This window comes from Abramis brama, assembly GCF_963993115.1.
Source record: "Abramis brama genome assembly, chromosome: 22".
NCBI classification, from domain to species: Eukaryota; Metazoa; Chordata; class Actinopteri; order Cypriniformes; family Leuciscidae; genus Abramis; species Abramis brama.
Window position 1 is genome coordinate 13,812,762 of NC_139984.1, and position 19,212 is coordinate 13,831,973.

At 37.2% G+C, this 19,212-nt stretch overlaps 1 protein-coding gene across 2 annotated transcripts in view; it reads right to left on the reverse strand.

The window, feature by feature from the left end:
- Positions 1-764: 764 nt before the first annotated feature.
- The window catches only part of cables2b (Cdk5 and Abl enzyme substrate 2b), a 34,165-nt gene continuing 15,717 nt past the window's right edge, over positions 765-19,212 (reverse strand). The window contains exons 4-9 of one of the 2 annotated variants that reach the window (XM_084097998.1): positions 14,460-14,568; positions 14,116-14,269; positions 12,365-12,459; positions 11,671-11,777; positions 10,141-10,345; positions 765-862 (exon numbers count right to left, since the gene is read on the reverse strand). In XM_084097998.1, the coding sequence (XP_083954124.1) occupies positions 821-862; positions 10,141-10,345; positions 11,671-11,777; positions 12,365-12,459; positions 14,116-14,269; positions 14,460-14,568 (712 nt within the window). In that variant the 3' untranslated portion in view covers positions 765-820. Of the gene's footprint in view, positions 863-6,427; positions 9,470-10,140; positions 10,346-11,670; positions 11,778-12,364; positions 12,460-14,115; positions 14,270-14,459; positions 14,569-19,212 lie in introns of those variants that run through there. The other variant, XM_084097997.1, reaches the window with a different exon arrangement.

Genomic DNA, 19,212 nt, shown 5'->3' on the forward strand with positions numbered 1-19,212 from the left:
TTGTGAAATATAACTTCTCCATTATCATTAGTAGCAAATTATTTAAGTGTCCATACATTTAGCTAAGACACTAAATCATGTTTGATATTTTGCAATGTTACAATGTTGAGTAATAAAAGTAAAAGTGTAAAATGGAAAAGCTTATTAAACATGACGTATGATGTGAGGAATTTCTGTCAAGGCAGTGCAGTGAAGATCGTCTTTGTGTCTAGGATTTCTCCAGCAATATTAATCATTGTGGTAGGGATAACCCACACAAAAGGAATCCCCACTATGGAACAATAGCTTCCATAATAACAATATTGCCCATCATGGTTTGATCCGATAGCTCGGAGGCGCACGTATTGTTTTGCATATGTCATCTGAAACACAAAACAAAAAATGAATGCCTAAAGCAGCATTAACAGTTAGTCTATGCTGTTCTGCTACACTCAGAAATGCTATAAATAGAAACAATACTGTAAAAAGTATTTATAGTTCTCACCAATATTGCCATTTAATATTACCAAAGGTATCGTCAATATGCTAATCTTCAGATAAAGAAAAATTAAACACAAAACAATGTTTTATTTATGTATATTGATTGTGAAAAATTGAATACATACAATTTTCCAAAGTACATTTATCATGTCCTTTAATCTGTATGTCCATCAAAAAGAGAATGTGTGTTTTGTTGTTTAGTTATATGGAGTTTTAAGGCAAACATCTTATAAAGCAGTATACACTGCTAATGTCAGACTCCTTACCATCACCAGAGATCGTCCCGTTCAGTATCCTGTCTCCTGTTCATCTCATCCTGTTTCCCGTCTCCTGTCTCCCGTCATCCAGATCCTGTTTGTCCGTCTTCATGTTCACTCGTCACCTGCACAGATATCCACTTCAGTCACCATCAGTCTTCAAGTCACCATCGTCCTGTTCCCGTTGTTCCACCACTACTCTGCTTTTAATAAACACTGCTTTTAATAAACACTTAAACCTGTCTGTCTCTTTCTGTGTTTGTGACAGGTATTGCTATGCCAATGTTTTAGGATTCATCACTGTGGAGTATAGTTCAATTGTTTTAATAATTTTTTGTTATTTCATCTGTTAACTCTCAGTAGTTAACTACACCAGCATGGAGCAAGGCCTCTAAATCTCAGAGACGCAAGCTGGTGGTCCAGGAGGTACGTCGGGAGGAGGAAGCAGGAAGGTGTGTCCAAGCTGTGGCGCAGGCAAAGTAAGGGCAGTGGATGGCATGGAAAGGAGTGGAGAAGATGAAGATCTCCTGGAATGAGTTGTGAGAGATGGAGGCATTGAGGGCAAGTTTTACCATCAGGGCTGCCTACGATGTCCTGCCTTCCCCCGCAAACCTAAGCCAGTGGTATGCCGAAGACCCCACATGCCCTTTATGTCCAAGTCCAGCAACACTGAAGCACATCTTAGTGGGATGCAAGACCAGCCTCACCCAAGGCCGTTATACCTGGTGGCACAACCAGGTGCTAAAGTGTCTTGCAGCAGTGCTGGAAAGTCGACGGACAAGGGTGAATGCCCTTCCTCTCCCGTCATCCCGGTGGCAGCCGACACCATTTGTTTGGGAGGGGGAGGGTAAAGCCAGCCTCACCACCACAAGACCAGACACTGGTCAGCTGGGCACAGCACGGGACCGGAAGCTGCTGGCAGACTTGGACAAGAAACTCTGCTTCCCAGCTTAGATCGCAGCTACCAACCAGTGACCAGACCTTGTTCTGTGGTCAGCCTCACTCAAGCTTGTCTACATCATCAAGCTCACCATGCCCTGGGAGGGTGCAGTGAAGGAGGCTTACGAACGGAAAAGGCTGAGGTACGCTGAACTTGCAGCCGATGTGCAACAACAAGGCTGGAATGCGAACGCATGCCCAGTGGAAGTAGGCTGCAGAGGGTTCGTAGCCACCTCAACATCCAGGCTACTCAGGGAGATGGGAGTGCGAGGGAAGGCCCATCGGCAGACAGTCAAAGACCTCTCCAGGACTGCTGAAAAGGGGAGCCAGTGGCTGTGGATGAAAAGAAAGGACTCCGCCTGGGCCTTCAAGTGAGTTGATTGCACCTAGGGAGTGAACCTGGGACGCTGGGATTCACTGCTGAACCTTCTGGAGGTGTCGTGGGCCTATCAGCGAAACACCGAAAAAGGAGGGCGCCCACTTGATAACCCAAAGGGTGTCATCACTCATTTGACTATCCCACGGAGTCTCATCTGTGCCTCAAATACGCATTTATTGAGGGATATCAGCATCTAGTCCTATACAACAGACCTCACTTGTTCCTACACACTCATTACATGGCATTAGTGGTTTTAAGGAATATGAGTTGGTATACATATTCATGGGCGTGCAAAGATGGGTGGTGTTTAAGATCATATATAGTGGGCCAGTCTGGGCCAAAATGCCAGGGCCAATTTTATTTGTCCCAGTCCAGCCCTGCTGAGACAGATCATGTCACAGATCAGATCCAAGGACTGGTTTGTCACGATAGATCTCAAGGACGCATACTTCCATGTGTCCATCCTTCCATAACACAGAAAATTCCTGAGGTTTGCTTTCGGGGGCGAAGCATACCAATATCGGGCTCTAACCCTAACCTAACTTGAGCTCTACACCAGGGGGCCAGGTGCTCTCGTCTTAGTGCTTTTCTCATTGATTTCACACTAGACAGACACTTGTCATTATGGCTGTGTGGGTATAAACATTACCACAGCATCAATCGACACAGCGCGAGTTTCCCTCTTCAGGGAACCAAGGTTACCATCGTGAAAATATTTTATCTGTAAAATATCTGAAACATTAAGCTGCACAACTGTTTTCAACATTGTTAATCAGAAATGTTTCTTGAGCATCAAGTCAGCATGTTATGATTTCTGCAGGATCATGTGACACTGAAGACTGGAGTAATGATGCTGAATATTCAGCTTTGATCACAAGAGTAAATTACATTTAAAATATATATTCAAATTATAGAAAACATTTATTTTAAACTGTAATAATATTTTACAATATTACTGTTTTATTGTATTTTTGATTAAATAATTGCAGCATTGGTGAACAGAGGAGTTTCTTGTTTCTAAAAATTCTTGTTTCTAAAGTCTTTCCAACCCCAAACTTTCAAACGGTATCGTGAATAGATAATTCCAAAAATGTTTATTTATCATTTGTTTATTGGAAACAGTTGTTTTTTTCATAATAAAAAGTCATGTGCACCTCAACTGTGTCTCACTTCTGTACTGATTTAAGAATAAGTCAAGCAAACTGTCTAAATTTAAAGCAACTTATTTTTTAAAATAGAGTGAAACGGTCCAAAGAACAGACAGTTCTCTTTAAAAGGGAAATATGAAATATAACTTTTGTGAAATATAACTTCTCCATTATCATTAGTAGCAAATTACTCAAGTGTCCATTTACATTTAGCTAAGACACTAAATCATGTGTGAGTATTTTGCAATGTTACATTGTTGAGTAATAAAAGTAAAAGTGTGAAACGGAAAAGCTTATTAAACATGACGTATGATGTGAGGAATTTCTGTCAAGGCAGTGCAGTGAAGATTGTCTTTGTGTCTAGGATTTCTCCAGCAATATTAATCATTGTGGTAGGGATAACCCACACAAAAGGAATCCCCACTATGGAACAATAGCTTCCATAATAACAATATTGCCCATCATGGTTTATATGATAGCTCGGAGGCGCACGTATTGTTTTGCATATGTCATCTGAAACACAAAACAAAAAATGAATGCCTAAAGCAGCATTAACAGTTAGTCTATGCTGTTCTGCTACACTCAGAAATGCTATAAATTTAATAGAGACAATACTATAAAAAGTATTTATAGTTCTCACCAATACTGGCATTTAATATTACCAAAGGTATCGTCAATATGCTAATCTTTAGATAAGGACAAATTAAACACAAAACAATGATTTATTTATGTATATTGGTTTGAAATTTGTTCAAGTATTTATTCCATTTTTCACAAGTACCCTACATGTCATATCACCACAGTAAATATTTTGAGGAATTGATAAGATTTTGTCCTCCTGAAACATGTATCATGTCCTTTAATCTGTATGTCCATCAAAAAGAGAATGTGTGTTTTTATGGAATTTAAAGGCAAACATCTTATAAAAGTTCAAGATACATTTAAACTATTCATGTTTCGTGCAATCGTCTGTGCACTGCACAGTAATATACTGCACATTGCAATACAATAAAATACAATAAAAAAAATGCAATGCAATGCAAAATAAATTCTATACAGCTTTTTCACCCAATGCATTTCTAAGGCGTAGAGTTGGTAAAAATAATGCATTATGTCTATAGAGCACACTTATGCTCATTTCCCCTGGAGCATCATGACTGTCAGTACAACATTGTAGTTGCTCTTTGTTCTTTTCGATGGGCTTTGTGTGTGTGTGACTACATCATCCATTCCCTCACCTGAATAGCCACAGGCCACTTATGGAAAAACAGCAGGCACAAGCACCGCCACTGTTTGTTCCATGCAAATTTGTCGTGTAGGAAAGAGGTTGGTGGATTACGTCAGTCAAAATCATTAAGTTAAGGTATAAAAGTGATTAAGCACACTATAGCAATATTCATACCTTGCCTTGCAGTTTAAGAGTGACACTGAGAGACTGAAGAATGAATATCTCTGCTCTGTGGGTGAGTAAATCTAGAAATACTATGTGCAAAATATGACAAAGAAACTGTTCAGATATATGTGTGTGTGTGTATTATTTGGTGTATATGAGTGTCCACTAACTTGTGCTTGTGTTTAAAACAGGTGTTTGTTTTTGCTGTCATGTCAGCTCGTGTTTATGCGAATATTCGCTGCTCCGACTGCAATGACCCATGCTCTAAGGATGAAATGCGCGAAGTTGAAGAGGAGATCACCAAGATCATGAACACTCCACAATGCATAGATAACCACATCTCAAACAATGCAAATCCTAAATGGAAGTGCAAGTAAGTATTCATACAAAGCATTCAGTTAATTTTATGCTAGTAATATTTTTTTGTGTGTGTAATGTTAGATGAGAGGTTGTTGGGTAGGAAAGGAACAGTTCACCCATCATGTACTCACCCTCAAATCATTCCAAACTTTTATTATTTCTTTCTTCTCTGGAACACAAAAGAAGATACTCTGAACAACTATTCATATGTTTGGGTGTTCATTGTGTGGGCAAAAAAAAAAAAAAAAAAAAAAAAAAAACACTTTAATTGCTTTAGGATGGGACTAACATAATTTCAGCTGCGATGGTGATAAAGAAATATGACCTGTGGTGGTGCTCCAACACTTATGACTCTTTCTTTTCACAGGCAATCAGACACTGATGCGGACAGGATACACCCTGAGAATTACTCTCATGCCGAATGTGAAGAGTGTAAAAACGGGGCAAAGCTAAAGGAGATTTCACAAGATTTCAACATGTTATTAAGACAGAGTTGCAAGGGCCATCATAAGCACCCTCACAATGTATTACAATTAAAAAATGTCACAGTCTCATTAGGCTGTATGTGTGTTAAGAGATGAAGCTTACAAAACAAGCATAACTGCTATTGACATATTCAGCTGAATAACATTAATTTTTTATAATATCTCTGAACTGCAATTTATTTAAAGCAAAATGTTCTAAATGTTTTTCTTAAATGTTTCTCAAAGCCAAACCATTCTCTGAAGGGATTGGGTTTTATAATACATGTTATACATATCTGAATATATATATATTTTATTAATTATTTTTGCTGATCTATTCTTCTTATAGAAGTAAATAAAACTTATTCAAATAAACTACTGATTTTCTTTTTTGTGCATGATAATATATATATATATATATATATATATATATATATATATATATATATATATATATATATATATATATATATATATATATAAACTGTACATTTGTGTAGCTGCTCGTTCAGATCCCATGTCACATTATAGTTATTTTTCATCTCAATTCTATAGTTTTATTTTCTGTTCAGACTTTCTGTTTAAACTTGATGCATAATATGAGGGATTCCTCTGTGTTCAGAGTAAAAGAGATCCTCTTTGTTTGAATGTATTAATCATTGTGGTAAGGATATCCCACACGAAAGGAATTCCCACTGTGAAACTATTGCCTCTAGGAATAATGACTGTCATGCTTCAGTATCTCAAACAGTATCTATTGTTTTGAATATGCAAACTTTAAATAAACAAACAACCTTCACCTCTATTCAGTCAGAGCTGATTAGTACAGTATTGTGAAATAATTTGTTTCAGTTTCATTCAAACAATTTCAAACTTCTGGTTAAAGATTCATTCAGGCTACACACCTTTTGTAACGTTATGATATTTGTAAATGGTGGAAAAGGATGATCTTTCTGTCCTAACAATATCCAGAAAAAAAAAAAAAAAAAAATCACTTGCACAAGTAGTCAGTTATTTATAGATATATTTAAATATATTTGTGAAAGTGCATGATAACTCAACAATTATGACAATTAACCGACAAATAAAAATTTTCGTAGACAAGCTAAATACTGTAAATACATGGATAAACAAGAGAGAGAGAGAGAGAGAGAGAGAGAGAGAGAGAGAGAGAGAGAGAGAGAGAGAGAATAGCAAAGAAGCACATGGAAAGACAGCTGTACTCACTGTGCTGTTTTACAGGACATCAGTGAGAGAGAGGAGATATATCTCTACCTCAGCAGATGAAAAATGCTAAAATGATTTCAGCAGCACTACAATACAGCCATATCTCTTATCTAACGCTGGCGTCCTTCCCAGCCTTCCTATCATAATTCATAAATGGAAGATTAGCTAAATCTGCTCAACTCCATGGAAGAGATCAGAGGAAATGCATTTTATGCAGTCTGTTTTCTGTTCTCTTGAGGATTCATTCTCCTTCACCTCTGACCTTTGAAACAAACAACAACAGTAGTACTGTAGGCAACGGCACAACTGAAACATCCAACGGAGATATAACACTTATCACACACTGAACGATCACAACAGCTGAAACGATCCACTGAGCTGAAATATAATCACGATGAGCAGAATAAACACATACTGAACTGATGCCGTGCAAAAATAAAACATTAGGCTGAGCAAAATCAGGTCTCTCAGAATATGGTTTGTCCAGTGAGAGATGGACTTACCTCAACTATGCTCAGATTCTAATTAAATTGAGTGTTAATATTGATCTCAAATAATACAAAGAAATCTTGACAAAAAAATAAAGGAAACTGGTACCGTTTTGCCTTTTTGGCAACATTGGAGGCTATAAAAATATCACAGTGTAAATAATGGTGTAAATAAACTAAATTGCTTTTATTTCCATTTTCTCTCTTCACAAAATGATTCTTTACAAACATTCCTAGGCACTTTAATTGAACGTGTGTAAAAGTTCACCCTATCCATTAATACCCGCTATCTTAGTTTGTTCTGGGGCTCTCGGTCTCAAAAAGTAGCACACACGGAAACAAAGTAACAAAACCTGGAAAAATGTCCAATCTATGCGTGATTTACATAGATATCTCCTGAGTAAATGAGCTGGTTATCTAGCAAAATCCACTTCCTTACATTTCTAATGACACGTGATTGTAAATCGCTTCCTCTAGATGGCGCCATAGCACATGCGCTGCTTCAAAGTGCAAATGTCTCGCTTAGCACAATATCTGAATAAGAAAACATTACTGGAAAACAAAGTCTTATTTCAAACAAATACATCATAGACGTTTGTAGACAATATTACCAGCACATTATCTAGGCCTAAGTAAATACAAGGATGTATTGATTGAGACCACAGTATGTACAATACATCCGTCTATAAAGGACAAAGCAGCAAACTGGCTACCGACACACAACACAAAACCTTTTCACAACAGTCTGCACTGAAATATAATCTATAATATCAGGCAGAAATGTGTGATTTGAATTGGGAATGGGATGTTTTGTGAGGAAATGGGACAAAAAGCATCTAAAAATACTGCACAGGTTGTGGGTGCTGGAAGAAATTAAAACTTGTTTAAGGTCAACACAATGACTGGCATTTCTACAAGTAACAAGTTTTTTTTTGTTGATAATTCTCATGATACAGTATATGGTTACTAGTTGTCAATGAAAATTGAGACTGAACACAATGTTTTATGGCAGTTAATAAATAAACAGTGAATTTAGCATAAATATGCTCACCAAGGCTGCATTTAATTGATTAAACATACAATAACAACTATAATATTATGAAATATTGTTACTATTTCAAATAGCTATTCTAAATCTGTAATTTGTAAATACAATCTGAAATTGTAATTTTTATATAGTTTATATTGTAATTTATTGATGGTAAAGCAGAAATTCAGCATTATTACTCCAGTCTTCAGGGTCACATGATCCTTCAGAAATCATTCTAATATGATGATCTGATGAAACATTAATTATTAACAATATTTATTATCAATGTTGAAAACAGTTGTGATGCTTACATTTTTGTAACTTTTGATCAATTTAATGCATCCTTGCTGAATATACATAAATACACACACACAGCACCAAAAAAAAAACAACTTCTGTCATAATTTACTCATTTACATCATCAGGGCTTTCTTTCTTCTGTGGAATAAAAAAAAAAAAAGTGGATTTCTTTTTAATTCTATAAAAAGAAAAAAGTGTGAACAACACACAGCACTGAAAATGTGCTTTTCTTGACACCAGCTCTAATATAGAGCACTCTTCACAGTAAAATGAAGCCCCAAAGACAAAGAACATATTGGGTTTGAATACTAAGGTAGATTTAGTCACTCAATAACGCTTTCAAGAGTACGCTACTAAATTAAATGCATATATGTTCTGTAATCTGTGCTAATGATTATATTATTATAATTGCATAAGGTTTAGATAAAATACATGTTTAGATAAAAAAGTGCTTTAGTGTTACAGTGAATGGTAGGTGGTTCTGTATAAAAGGAGAGGTCCACATTAAATAAAAGTTCTTTTTGGAAAATAGAAATGGAATGTTAAAAACATGCATTCACACTTGTACATTTCACACAAGTGAAGTAGCAGGAGTTAAACTCTTCCCTTGTCGTCTGAGAGTTAAAAACCCTCTGTTTTCAATAAAAGAAAATCCTTGCTGTTTTCCTTGCAGTATTCCCATGGTGGTCACAAAAACAGACACCCATGAAAACAAATGCTGCAGGCCCGATTACTATAAAAAGCATCATTTGGAACATCAGTTCTTCCTGCGTTGATGTGTACACGCTATGATACCTGAAACCGCAATGATGGGAACGCTGAGTCCCACACTTTCGGCTGTTTTACGCATCTCATCTGCATGTTCACGACTGCTGCACCAGTCTACGGTAGTGAGGCATGACTTTACTCTCCGGAAGGTAAAGTGCCATTTCCAGCGCTACCAAGATGGTGAATTCAAAAGCAATCAGCTCCCGACGGCTAATCCGGAACCTCTCCTCAAATTTCTGAGGGCAGAGAAAAAAAACAGATAGATGTACAATAAACACTGACAACTTTGACAAGGGCGAGTGGATTTTTGCATTGACACATATAGTGTACATAATCTGCATATAAAAGTTTCAAAATATCAGCCAATTTTTGGCCGATACAGCGCTCTGTAAAGATTTATTTTACTCTATTAAAGGCTTGTACACCACTGTTTAAAAGGGTCAGCAAGTTTTTTTTAAATTAATTTTTAATTAATACTTTTAATTCTAAATTTATATTTCAAAAAATGTGTTCTTTTGAACTTTCTATTCATCAAAGAATCCCAAAATAATGCGTAAAGGTTTCCATAAAAATACTAAGCAGCTGCTTAGTACAATACAACTACTTTCAACATTGATAATAGAAGTGATAATAGAAATGTTTCTTGAGCATCAAATCATCATATTAGTGTGATTTCTGAAGGATCATGTGACACTGAAGACTGGAGTAATTGCATAACAGGAATAAATACATTTTTAATATATATTGAAACAGAAAACAGTTGTTTTAAAACTGTAATAATATTTCAATATATTACTGTTTATATTGTATTCTGATCAAATATATCCAGCCTTGGTGAGAATGAGAGACTTGTTGTACGGTAGTGTATGTGTGTTGACTGGAAAGTGTGTGGCAAAGCATCACTCACGTCAATCAGTTGTTTGACCTCTTGTTTCTTCAGATCGCTGCTGATCTTGGCAGCGAGTAGGAGGCACGCGGCCGCCACCAGCTTCCTGTTCTGCTTGTTGAGACGCCCCTGTAGGACTAGCTTCTCGAAGTACACAAATGCCATGGCAATGGTGACTGGCTGCAATAAAGACTCCTCTCCCACTGAACGGATTTCTCTCTTCAAACTGATGACGAGAGGGAATGACAGAGATGTTAGGAGAGATAAAGAGAAGAAATTAAAAAGACAAAATAACTGTCATTGTATTGAATGTGCAATGAAATTAACTATGGCCCTGTTTACACCTGGTATTAAGTAGCATTTTCCTCATTCGGATCGCAAGTGGACGACGCTAAATACAGACGAGTGTTTACTACTACTTCCAGAGGTAGTCGAAAACGCATTCGACCAGACTGCTTTCGCTCATGTGGTCGAATGCGCTCAAACAGTCACAAAAGACCACCTGCTCTCCACCAAACGCGTAAACATTATAGGATGCGCGATAGCCAGATGGGATTTAAACTTGAAAAAATGTTGACTCAAGACCCAAGTTTGGTTTGAAGATGAAAATGTCCCCTTGAAGCACAATGTTCTCGCACCATTCCTGATTTCTAAAACGTTTTCTGTCGTACCCAGGCACGTTCATATGTAAATTGTGTGAGCTTACTTCGTTCATAAGATCGAAAGATCCCACTCAGTTACCTGTCCAAGACAGAAATGGTCGAAAGTGGACAAAAGAGACAGAACACCAGGAGTAAACAGGGCCTAGGTTTTTACACACACTTAAGTACACTTTTAAAAAAGTGCACTTTGTAATAATGTCAAAATTTTACTTTAAAGTACATTTTAAAACATTGTTTTAAAATTTTTTGAAATACTAAAGCACATGTAAAGTACTAATTCCAACTGAATTGTGTAATTCAATATTGCAACTTCATAATTACAAATATATTTAAATATATGACATTCCGGTTTCAATAGAAATTACATTAAAGTATATTTTAGTTTACCATAAATGCTTGTCAGTACATTCGGCAGTACACTTGAACCATATTTCGTAAGACAATAACAGTCATTATGACATTACATATAAAGATGTACTTAAGTCCACAAAATAGCACTTACTTAAGTCCTACTTAAGTGGGTCAAAAGTATCCAAAGCACTCGGAAGTTCAGCAAATTGCATTTAAAATAAATTTAGTCTGTAATACATCTTCATTTAATTGCAAGAACATGCAATTATGTGTCCGAAAACATTACATGCAGTTTGCACTTGAGCATATTCTTTTAAAGCATGTTATTTCTATAAATACTCTTTTTACAAGTATGCTACAGTGTACTTCATTTTCACAAAGGTTAAAGCTGTCTTTTAAAGAATTTTGGCTTAAACTGGATATTGAAATCGGGTTAACATGTTTGCGCATACAACAATATGACCATATTCCGATTAACATAGGAATATTCCTGTGCATGTAAACAGTTATTGAAATAAGAGTTAAAATTTGTGTGTACCTTCTGATTTTGCTCAGTGTGAGTTTGATGTGGGGGAATTTTTCTTTAAAAGTCTCATTCATGTCCTTCTTCAGATCGGATGGTTTGACATACTCTATTACTGTCGTCTGTGAGAGAACCACAGTGTGAGAAAGAGAGTGACAGTAAACACTGAGGATTTACATGTTAGTAAGATATTCAGCAATAAAAACATTTCAAAGAATTACAGTATTAGCAGTATTTTCCAGTGGTCAGTAATGACGTCAGCTGGATAAGTTATGTTTATCCGTGTCTGTTGGTCAGACTGCCCTGCTTTGAGCACAGACCCTTAAATCACACAGATAGCCATTCATCCCTACAAATGTGTCTGATGGGTAAATTAATGTCCAAAAACAAGAAACATGACCAAACTGGGCTGCATTAAATTTCCAAAAACACAAACATCTGTGAAAAGTGTTAGGGTTAGGTTGTAAATGGTTGAGCAGTTGTGTTATAGGGGGATGATTCTCAGAAAACCTTTGAAGAACAAGTCCAGGTTATATACAAAAAAAAAAAAAAAAAAAAAAAAAATTATATATATATATATATATATATATATATATATATATATATATATATATATATATATATATATATGTATGTATATGTATGTATGTATGTATATATATATACTGTATATGTTCAATAGAATAATGGATATATATCTCCATCTCACCATGTATGAGGCAAAGATGAGCACTCTTTTGTGTTTTCCACATGGCCACTGGGGGTCACTGAGCATATTAGGGTCATACTCCGTGTCTTCTAGGCCTGAAAAAACAAACATAAAAAGACAAAAAAACAGCTGTCAAATGAGCCAATCAAACCACAGATAACATACAGTAATTGAATGCGACGTGTATACATGTTTTTTAGATAATGGTGCATCTTTCTGCACTGACTGAGCAGAGCTATATTAAAGGCAGAGTTCACCCAGAAAAGAAACATCTGTCATCTGTCAGGGTGAGTAAATGATGAAAGAATTTTCATTCTGGGGGGAAGCTACCCCTTTAAAACAACACACATAAACAGCACTTGTACTCAGTACTTACAATCAGCAATAACTTGGCTGACACAAGTGTAGCTAATGTAGGTTTGTGAAATAAAGTACGAGAATACAGAGAGCTGAAAGAGCTGTGTTGATGACTCACACACTCACTAAGTATTAGACCGCAGGGATAGCAATATTAGTAATTATCAAACAGACACACACACACACACACACACACACACACACACACACACACACACACACACACACACACACTCGCACATCTGTGCCTGAAATACTGTGATAATGACTGTGTCTATCAAGTTGATTGAAATGTCCCTACCCACTCTGTGAGTAATATAGCATTAAAACCTTTATTAAGCTCCCATCAGTTACTACACACTTCTTTGTGCAAGTGTGTGTTTGTTTTCTGAGTGTGAGTGTGTATGTGTGTCGCATGCTTGTGTGATTTAATGTCACCCATTTAGACATGCATGAAAGACAATTTCACCATGTCCAGTCCAGAATTAGCTTTAAAATGCTTGTAGGCCTTATGACACACACACGCGAATGCACACACACACAGTACCACACACACACTTGTACATCTACCTCTGTGAGGACATTCACAGACACAATACAATCTCTAGCTCCTTACTCTAACTCTTACTAACTGCCTAACCTAAACCTCTCAGAAAGTGGTCAGAATGCGGTCTAAAACTCAAACTGGTCCTCACAAAGATAGCTGTACAAGTAGACAAACACACACACACACACACACACACACACACACACACACACACACTACATCTGAAGTCTAGCAAAGTCAAAAAAGGTCACAAGCAAAGGAATCCGCCACAGAAAAGAGTTACAGATGTTGTCAAATTTCACTGTGGCTGAGATTTAAGTGGTTACAGAACGGAGCAGAGAAAGGGTGCGTTTAATTTTGTTACATATGTGAGGACCAAATATTGCAAGAGATAAACATGAATAAACATCAGAAGGTTTGTTGAAAGATTAAATAGAACTTAGCGAAATCTTATTGCTCAATCAGTATTTCAACCGCGGAAATAAAACAGCTTAATGTTACATTTACCTCAGGAAAGCCATTCAAGATGCTTTGATGAATAGAAAGTTTAAAAGAACAGCATTTATTTGAAATAAAAATCTTTTATAACATTGCAAATGCCATTACTGTAACTTTTGATCAATTTAATGCATCGTTGTTGAATAAAAGTATTAATATCTTGTATATAACCTATTGCACAATTAAAAAGTAGAAAGGTTTTAAATTGGTCAAGTAATACCAAATAAAGCCAAGGATGTGTAGGTAATGGGTAGGGTTAGTCTACACAATACAGTAGATGACTATGAGAGGTCCTCACAAGTCTAGATGTAGTAGTTTGTGTGTATGTGTTTATGAGTGTGTGACATACCCAGGTCCAGACCGACGGTGCTGTTGAGGCGAGAGGGAGGAAAACTGTGAGTGATGCTGTTTCTGGAATAGGGCAGGGGTAGAGCGAGATCCACAGAGGGCTTGTGACGGTCCAGAGCGTTAGTGGGGTACAGGAACTGAGCGTATGACACCGTCTGCAAAACACATAAGATCATAACAAGCTGTCTGTCAGCCTGAAACATCCTGACAGCCCCTGGGTGCGTCAAATGAGGCGATATAAACCTGTCATTTCTGAGCAGGTCGACTGGTACACTGAGAACAATGCTCTGTGACATTCCCTGACTGACTGATTGACAGGTGAGTGATAGAATGACAAGCTCTTACCCTGCCGTACATGCCCAGCTCCACCCCCTCCAGCCCGGGAAGCATCTCCAGGGTGGTGGATATTCCTCCGGATGAGTGCCTCCGCCGCTGACCGTCCAGACGAGGGTCACTGAGACAAAGACAGACGGACAGATGCTTGGTTTTCATTGATTAAAATTGATAATTGAGAACAGGGATTCCCAATTAAAAGATTTTCATTAGATTTTCATAGACACGTTTGCACATTCACTGTTCTCTAATGTGGGATAATTGTCACATGACATGCAGTTAAACAAGTAAAATATATTTTTTTTTAGGAAGTGTTTTATTTTTTAACTTTACATTTAATTAATTATTAGCTTTTTACCAACTAACCCTAAACCCTGAGAGCTTAAGAGCAAACATTACATAATTTCTAGGCTAGCTAACCATAACTGAGGTGATTTAATTATAGAAGTCTTAAAGGTACAGCAGCAAAAACAGCCTGGGCTGCGTTTCTCAAAAGCATCGGTGGTAACTGGTGGCAATGGTTCTATGATCCACTTAGGCTTATGATGCTTTTGGGAAATGCAACCCTGTTCAATTCTAAGGGTCAGAGAAAGCATGCAATGATCATGTAAAACCAATTTTGACTGAGAGAAAGCTTTTAAAAATATTATAAATAAACTTTAGGGATAAATATATGTCTAACAGCTCTGAGGTCATCCATATTTTAGTGTACTCCTTGTAGTTGACAAAATGTATTTTATTTGATATGTGAATTCAAATTTAATTTCCTTTTCCTCTTCTACAAAAACGGGCCAAAAATATTGATGACTCATCTTGCACTCACAAAACTGTCCAATCAAATGATCTCTATAATGTCCTTCCACCTATTACCATTACCCATTACCCTACCTCTGACCAGCTTTGACTAACACTACATCTATTGGCTAAATAAAGTCCTTCAAGATGAGTTAAGAGCTGCACGTTTCTGGATAAATTAAGAATCACATTTTTTTTGTTATTGTTTCAAACAGAGATCACAAATTCTACCACGATTGTGGAGAGATAACTAAACAAAATAACATGTAATTTACTAGAGGTTCTGACAAAATGTTAATTGCTGCAGTTATAAAAAAGAAATAAATAAATAATTAGAATATTTAAAAAAAAATCAGTTTTAATGAATGATTCAATGACTCACTTATAAAGACTTTGCATGTTTCATTATAGGATGAATCAGCATTTTAGAACAAATCTCTTGAACGAATGATTCAATGACAAATGCATTTTTTAACAGTCACTTGTCGCCACCTACTGGTTATATCTATAATTGATGAAATCTTTATTTGAAGCGTCAAGTTACTTTCAAAAGGTGATTTACTCTATTTTAATCTCTACTGTAGACATCAGTGCTTATATACAAACTATAAAAGTTTTTCCCAGTACTTCTGTGAATTATTGTAAGACAGAAATAATGAACTCAACTCAACAATCACAGGTCTAATTCACCTAATACAGACAAATTCAACCCGATAACCCAATCATTTGCTTTTCCTTCAAGAAGTAACTGAGAGTGTTGTGTACAGCTCTGCTCTTAAATCGTTAGCAGAACACACACATATATACCCTTCATCTAGCATCCCTTATCTACAGTCTCAAACCACCTTGCATAGCATGACTGTGTAATTTTACTTTTCTCTTTCAGAAATGTGATGTATCTATCCACCTTTTTCCTGAGCAAATGATGAGCGCCGCCATAACGGATTCTAACTTCCGTTTGGATGCTGTCCTGTCTCCATAGGAACCCATTGTTAAAATGGGGTAAAAGAGCAACAATTAAATAAACAAACTTTTTGAACATTACTAAAGTTAAAATGAGCACAGGGTTAAGCTCAGCTGTTGTTGACTGCCACAACGACAGCAATAAACTGAAGAAATTCCTGGAAAGTATGTGTTTTGAGCACCAATAAATCTGAAAAGAATGTCAGTTTACAGCGCCATATGCCTTGCATTTTATGCCAAAGACTGACAAGAGAAAACAGCCATAGCTTGCAGCACTTAAGTTAAAATGCTCCCCATAAAAGGTAGGGTGAATTCATGGTGATTGGGTTGCTTTTTGCCATAAAGATAGCAGGGAAAAAGTTTCCCAATCAACCTGAATTCAACCCTATATGTGCGCTCTTATCATTTTTAACTTCAACTGATAGGCAGCTGTATGTAGGATATGAGCGCACATCTTTTTTCAATGTAGCTAACTTCATGTCATCTACGCACTCATTAAACTTTGACGGGTGAGACACTAACAAAAGACGGTCACAGCAACACTGTAACGTGATGGTAATATGGAGCCATGTGCTTTTTTAAAACCATTTTCATAGGTTTAACATTACATTATCAGCTCTGAAAATACGCTAATTTGACTAGAACCACCGGAGACCAGAAATGTAAAGGATAATTCCGCTTTGAGTATAAAGGCAAGACTTCGCGGTCAGGAAAAAAGGTGGATAAGAGGAAGTTTCACAAGGTTTCAATCTTATTTTTTTTTTTATTTCAGCATTTTCTGGAACTGTAATGGAGATGGTGGGAAAGGAGAGGGTGTTGTCGTTCGTGTCATACCAGGCCCAGCTCAAGGATGTGGGAAAAATTCCTTCCTTCCCCATTTTCCCCGAATCTCATCCTGGATATGAATCCCCAGAGGAGAGCAGAGGAACCCAAATGACTGCACATATCTTTTTGTGTTTATCTGTCTATTTAAAGATCATGCAAGGACAAGTGTCGTGGAAGTGAAGGCTAGGAATGGGAATCAAAAGGAAATTCCAATTTTTCCCAATGAACAATTCTGCATCCTTAATAATCAATCCTTTTAATTTATTAGTATATTTTAGTATAGAAACTTTAAACCAGTCAACCAAGTGTGAATAACTGCTGCTTAACTAAATACAGTGAGGAAAATAAGTATTTGAACACCCTGCTATTTTGCAAGTTCTCCCACTTGGAAATCATGGAGGGGTCTGAAATTGTCATCGTAGGTGCATGTCCACTGTGAGAGACATAATCTAAAAAAAAAAAAAACCAGAAATCACAATATATGATTTTTTAACTATTTATTTGTATGATACAGCTGCAAATAAGTATTTGAACACCTGTCTATCAGCTAGAATTCTGACCCTCAAAGACCTGTTAGTCTGCCTTTAAAATGTCCACCTCCACTCCATTTATTATCCTAAATTAGATGCACCTGTTTGAGGTCGTTAGCTGCATAAAGACACCTGTCCACCCCATACAATCAGTAAGAATCCAACTACTAACATGGCCAAGACCAAAGAGCTGTCCAAAGACACTAGAGACAAAATTGTACACCTCCACAAGGCTGGAAAGGGCTACGGGGAAATTGCCAAGCAGCTTGGTGAAAAAAGGTCCACTGTTGGAGCAATCATTAGAAAATGGAATAAGCTAAACATGACTGTCAATCTCCCTCGGACTGGGGCTCCATGCAAGATCTCACCTCGTGGGGTCTCAATGATCCTAAGAAAGGTGAGAAATCAGCCCAGAACTACACGGGAGGAGCTGGTCAATGACCTGAAAAGAGCTGGGACCAACGTTTCCAAGGTTACTGTTGGTAATACACTAAGACGTCATGGTTTGAAATCATGCATGGCACGGAAGGTTCCCCTGCTTAAACCAGCACATGTCAAGGCCCGTCTTAAGTTTGCCAATGACCATTTGGATGATCCAGAGGAGTCATGGGAGAAAGTCATGTGGTCAGATGAGACCAAAATAGAACTTTTTGGTCATAATTCCACTAAACGTGTTTGGAGGAAGAAGAATGATGAGTACCATCCCAAGAACACCATCCCTACTGTGAAGCATGGGGGTGGTAGCATCATGCTTTGGGGGTGTTTTTCTGCACATGGGACAGGGCGACTGCACTGTATTAAGGAGAGGATGACCGGGGCCATGTATTGCGAGATTTTGGAGAACAACCTCCTTCCCTCAGTTAGAGCATTGAAGATGGGTCGAGGCTGGGTCTTCCAACATGACAATGACCCGAAGCACACAGCCAGGATAACCAAGGAGTGGCTCTGTAAGAAGCATATCAAGGTTCTGGCGTGGCCTAACCAGTCTCCAGACCTAAACCCAATAGAGAATCTTTGGAGGGAGCTCAAACTCCGTGTTTCTCAGCGACAGCCCAGAAACCTGACTGATCTAGAGAAGATCTGTGTGGAGGAGTGGACCAAAATCCCTCCTGCAGTGTGTGCAAACCTGGTGAAAAACTACAGGAAACGTTTGACCTCTGTAATTGCAAACAAAGGCTACAGTACCAAATATTAACATTGATTTTCTCAGGTGTTCAAATACTTATTTGCAGCTGTATCATACAAATAAATAGTTAAAAAATCATACATTGTGATTTCTGGATTTTTTTTTTAGATTATGTCTCTCACAGTGGACATGCACCTACGATGACAATTTCAGACCCCTCCATGATTTCTAAGTGGGAGAACTTGCAAAATAGCAGGGTGTTCAAATACTTATTTTCCTCACTGTAAGTAACAAATATACTAAGCAAAAACAATAATATTTTTGGTAAAACCCAGGGGCAGGGTTTAATCGGACCAAATGATTAGAGAAGTCCTGCATACATAAGCAGAGAGAAGTCTGTGGTCTGAGGTCTAGTTATGAACTTTTGATTAAAGAAGGTAAAAAATAAATAAATTACTAAAAATAAATTAAATATGCACAGATGAATCATTCAAATTAGATCAATAACATGAATCTGTCCTGAAAA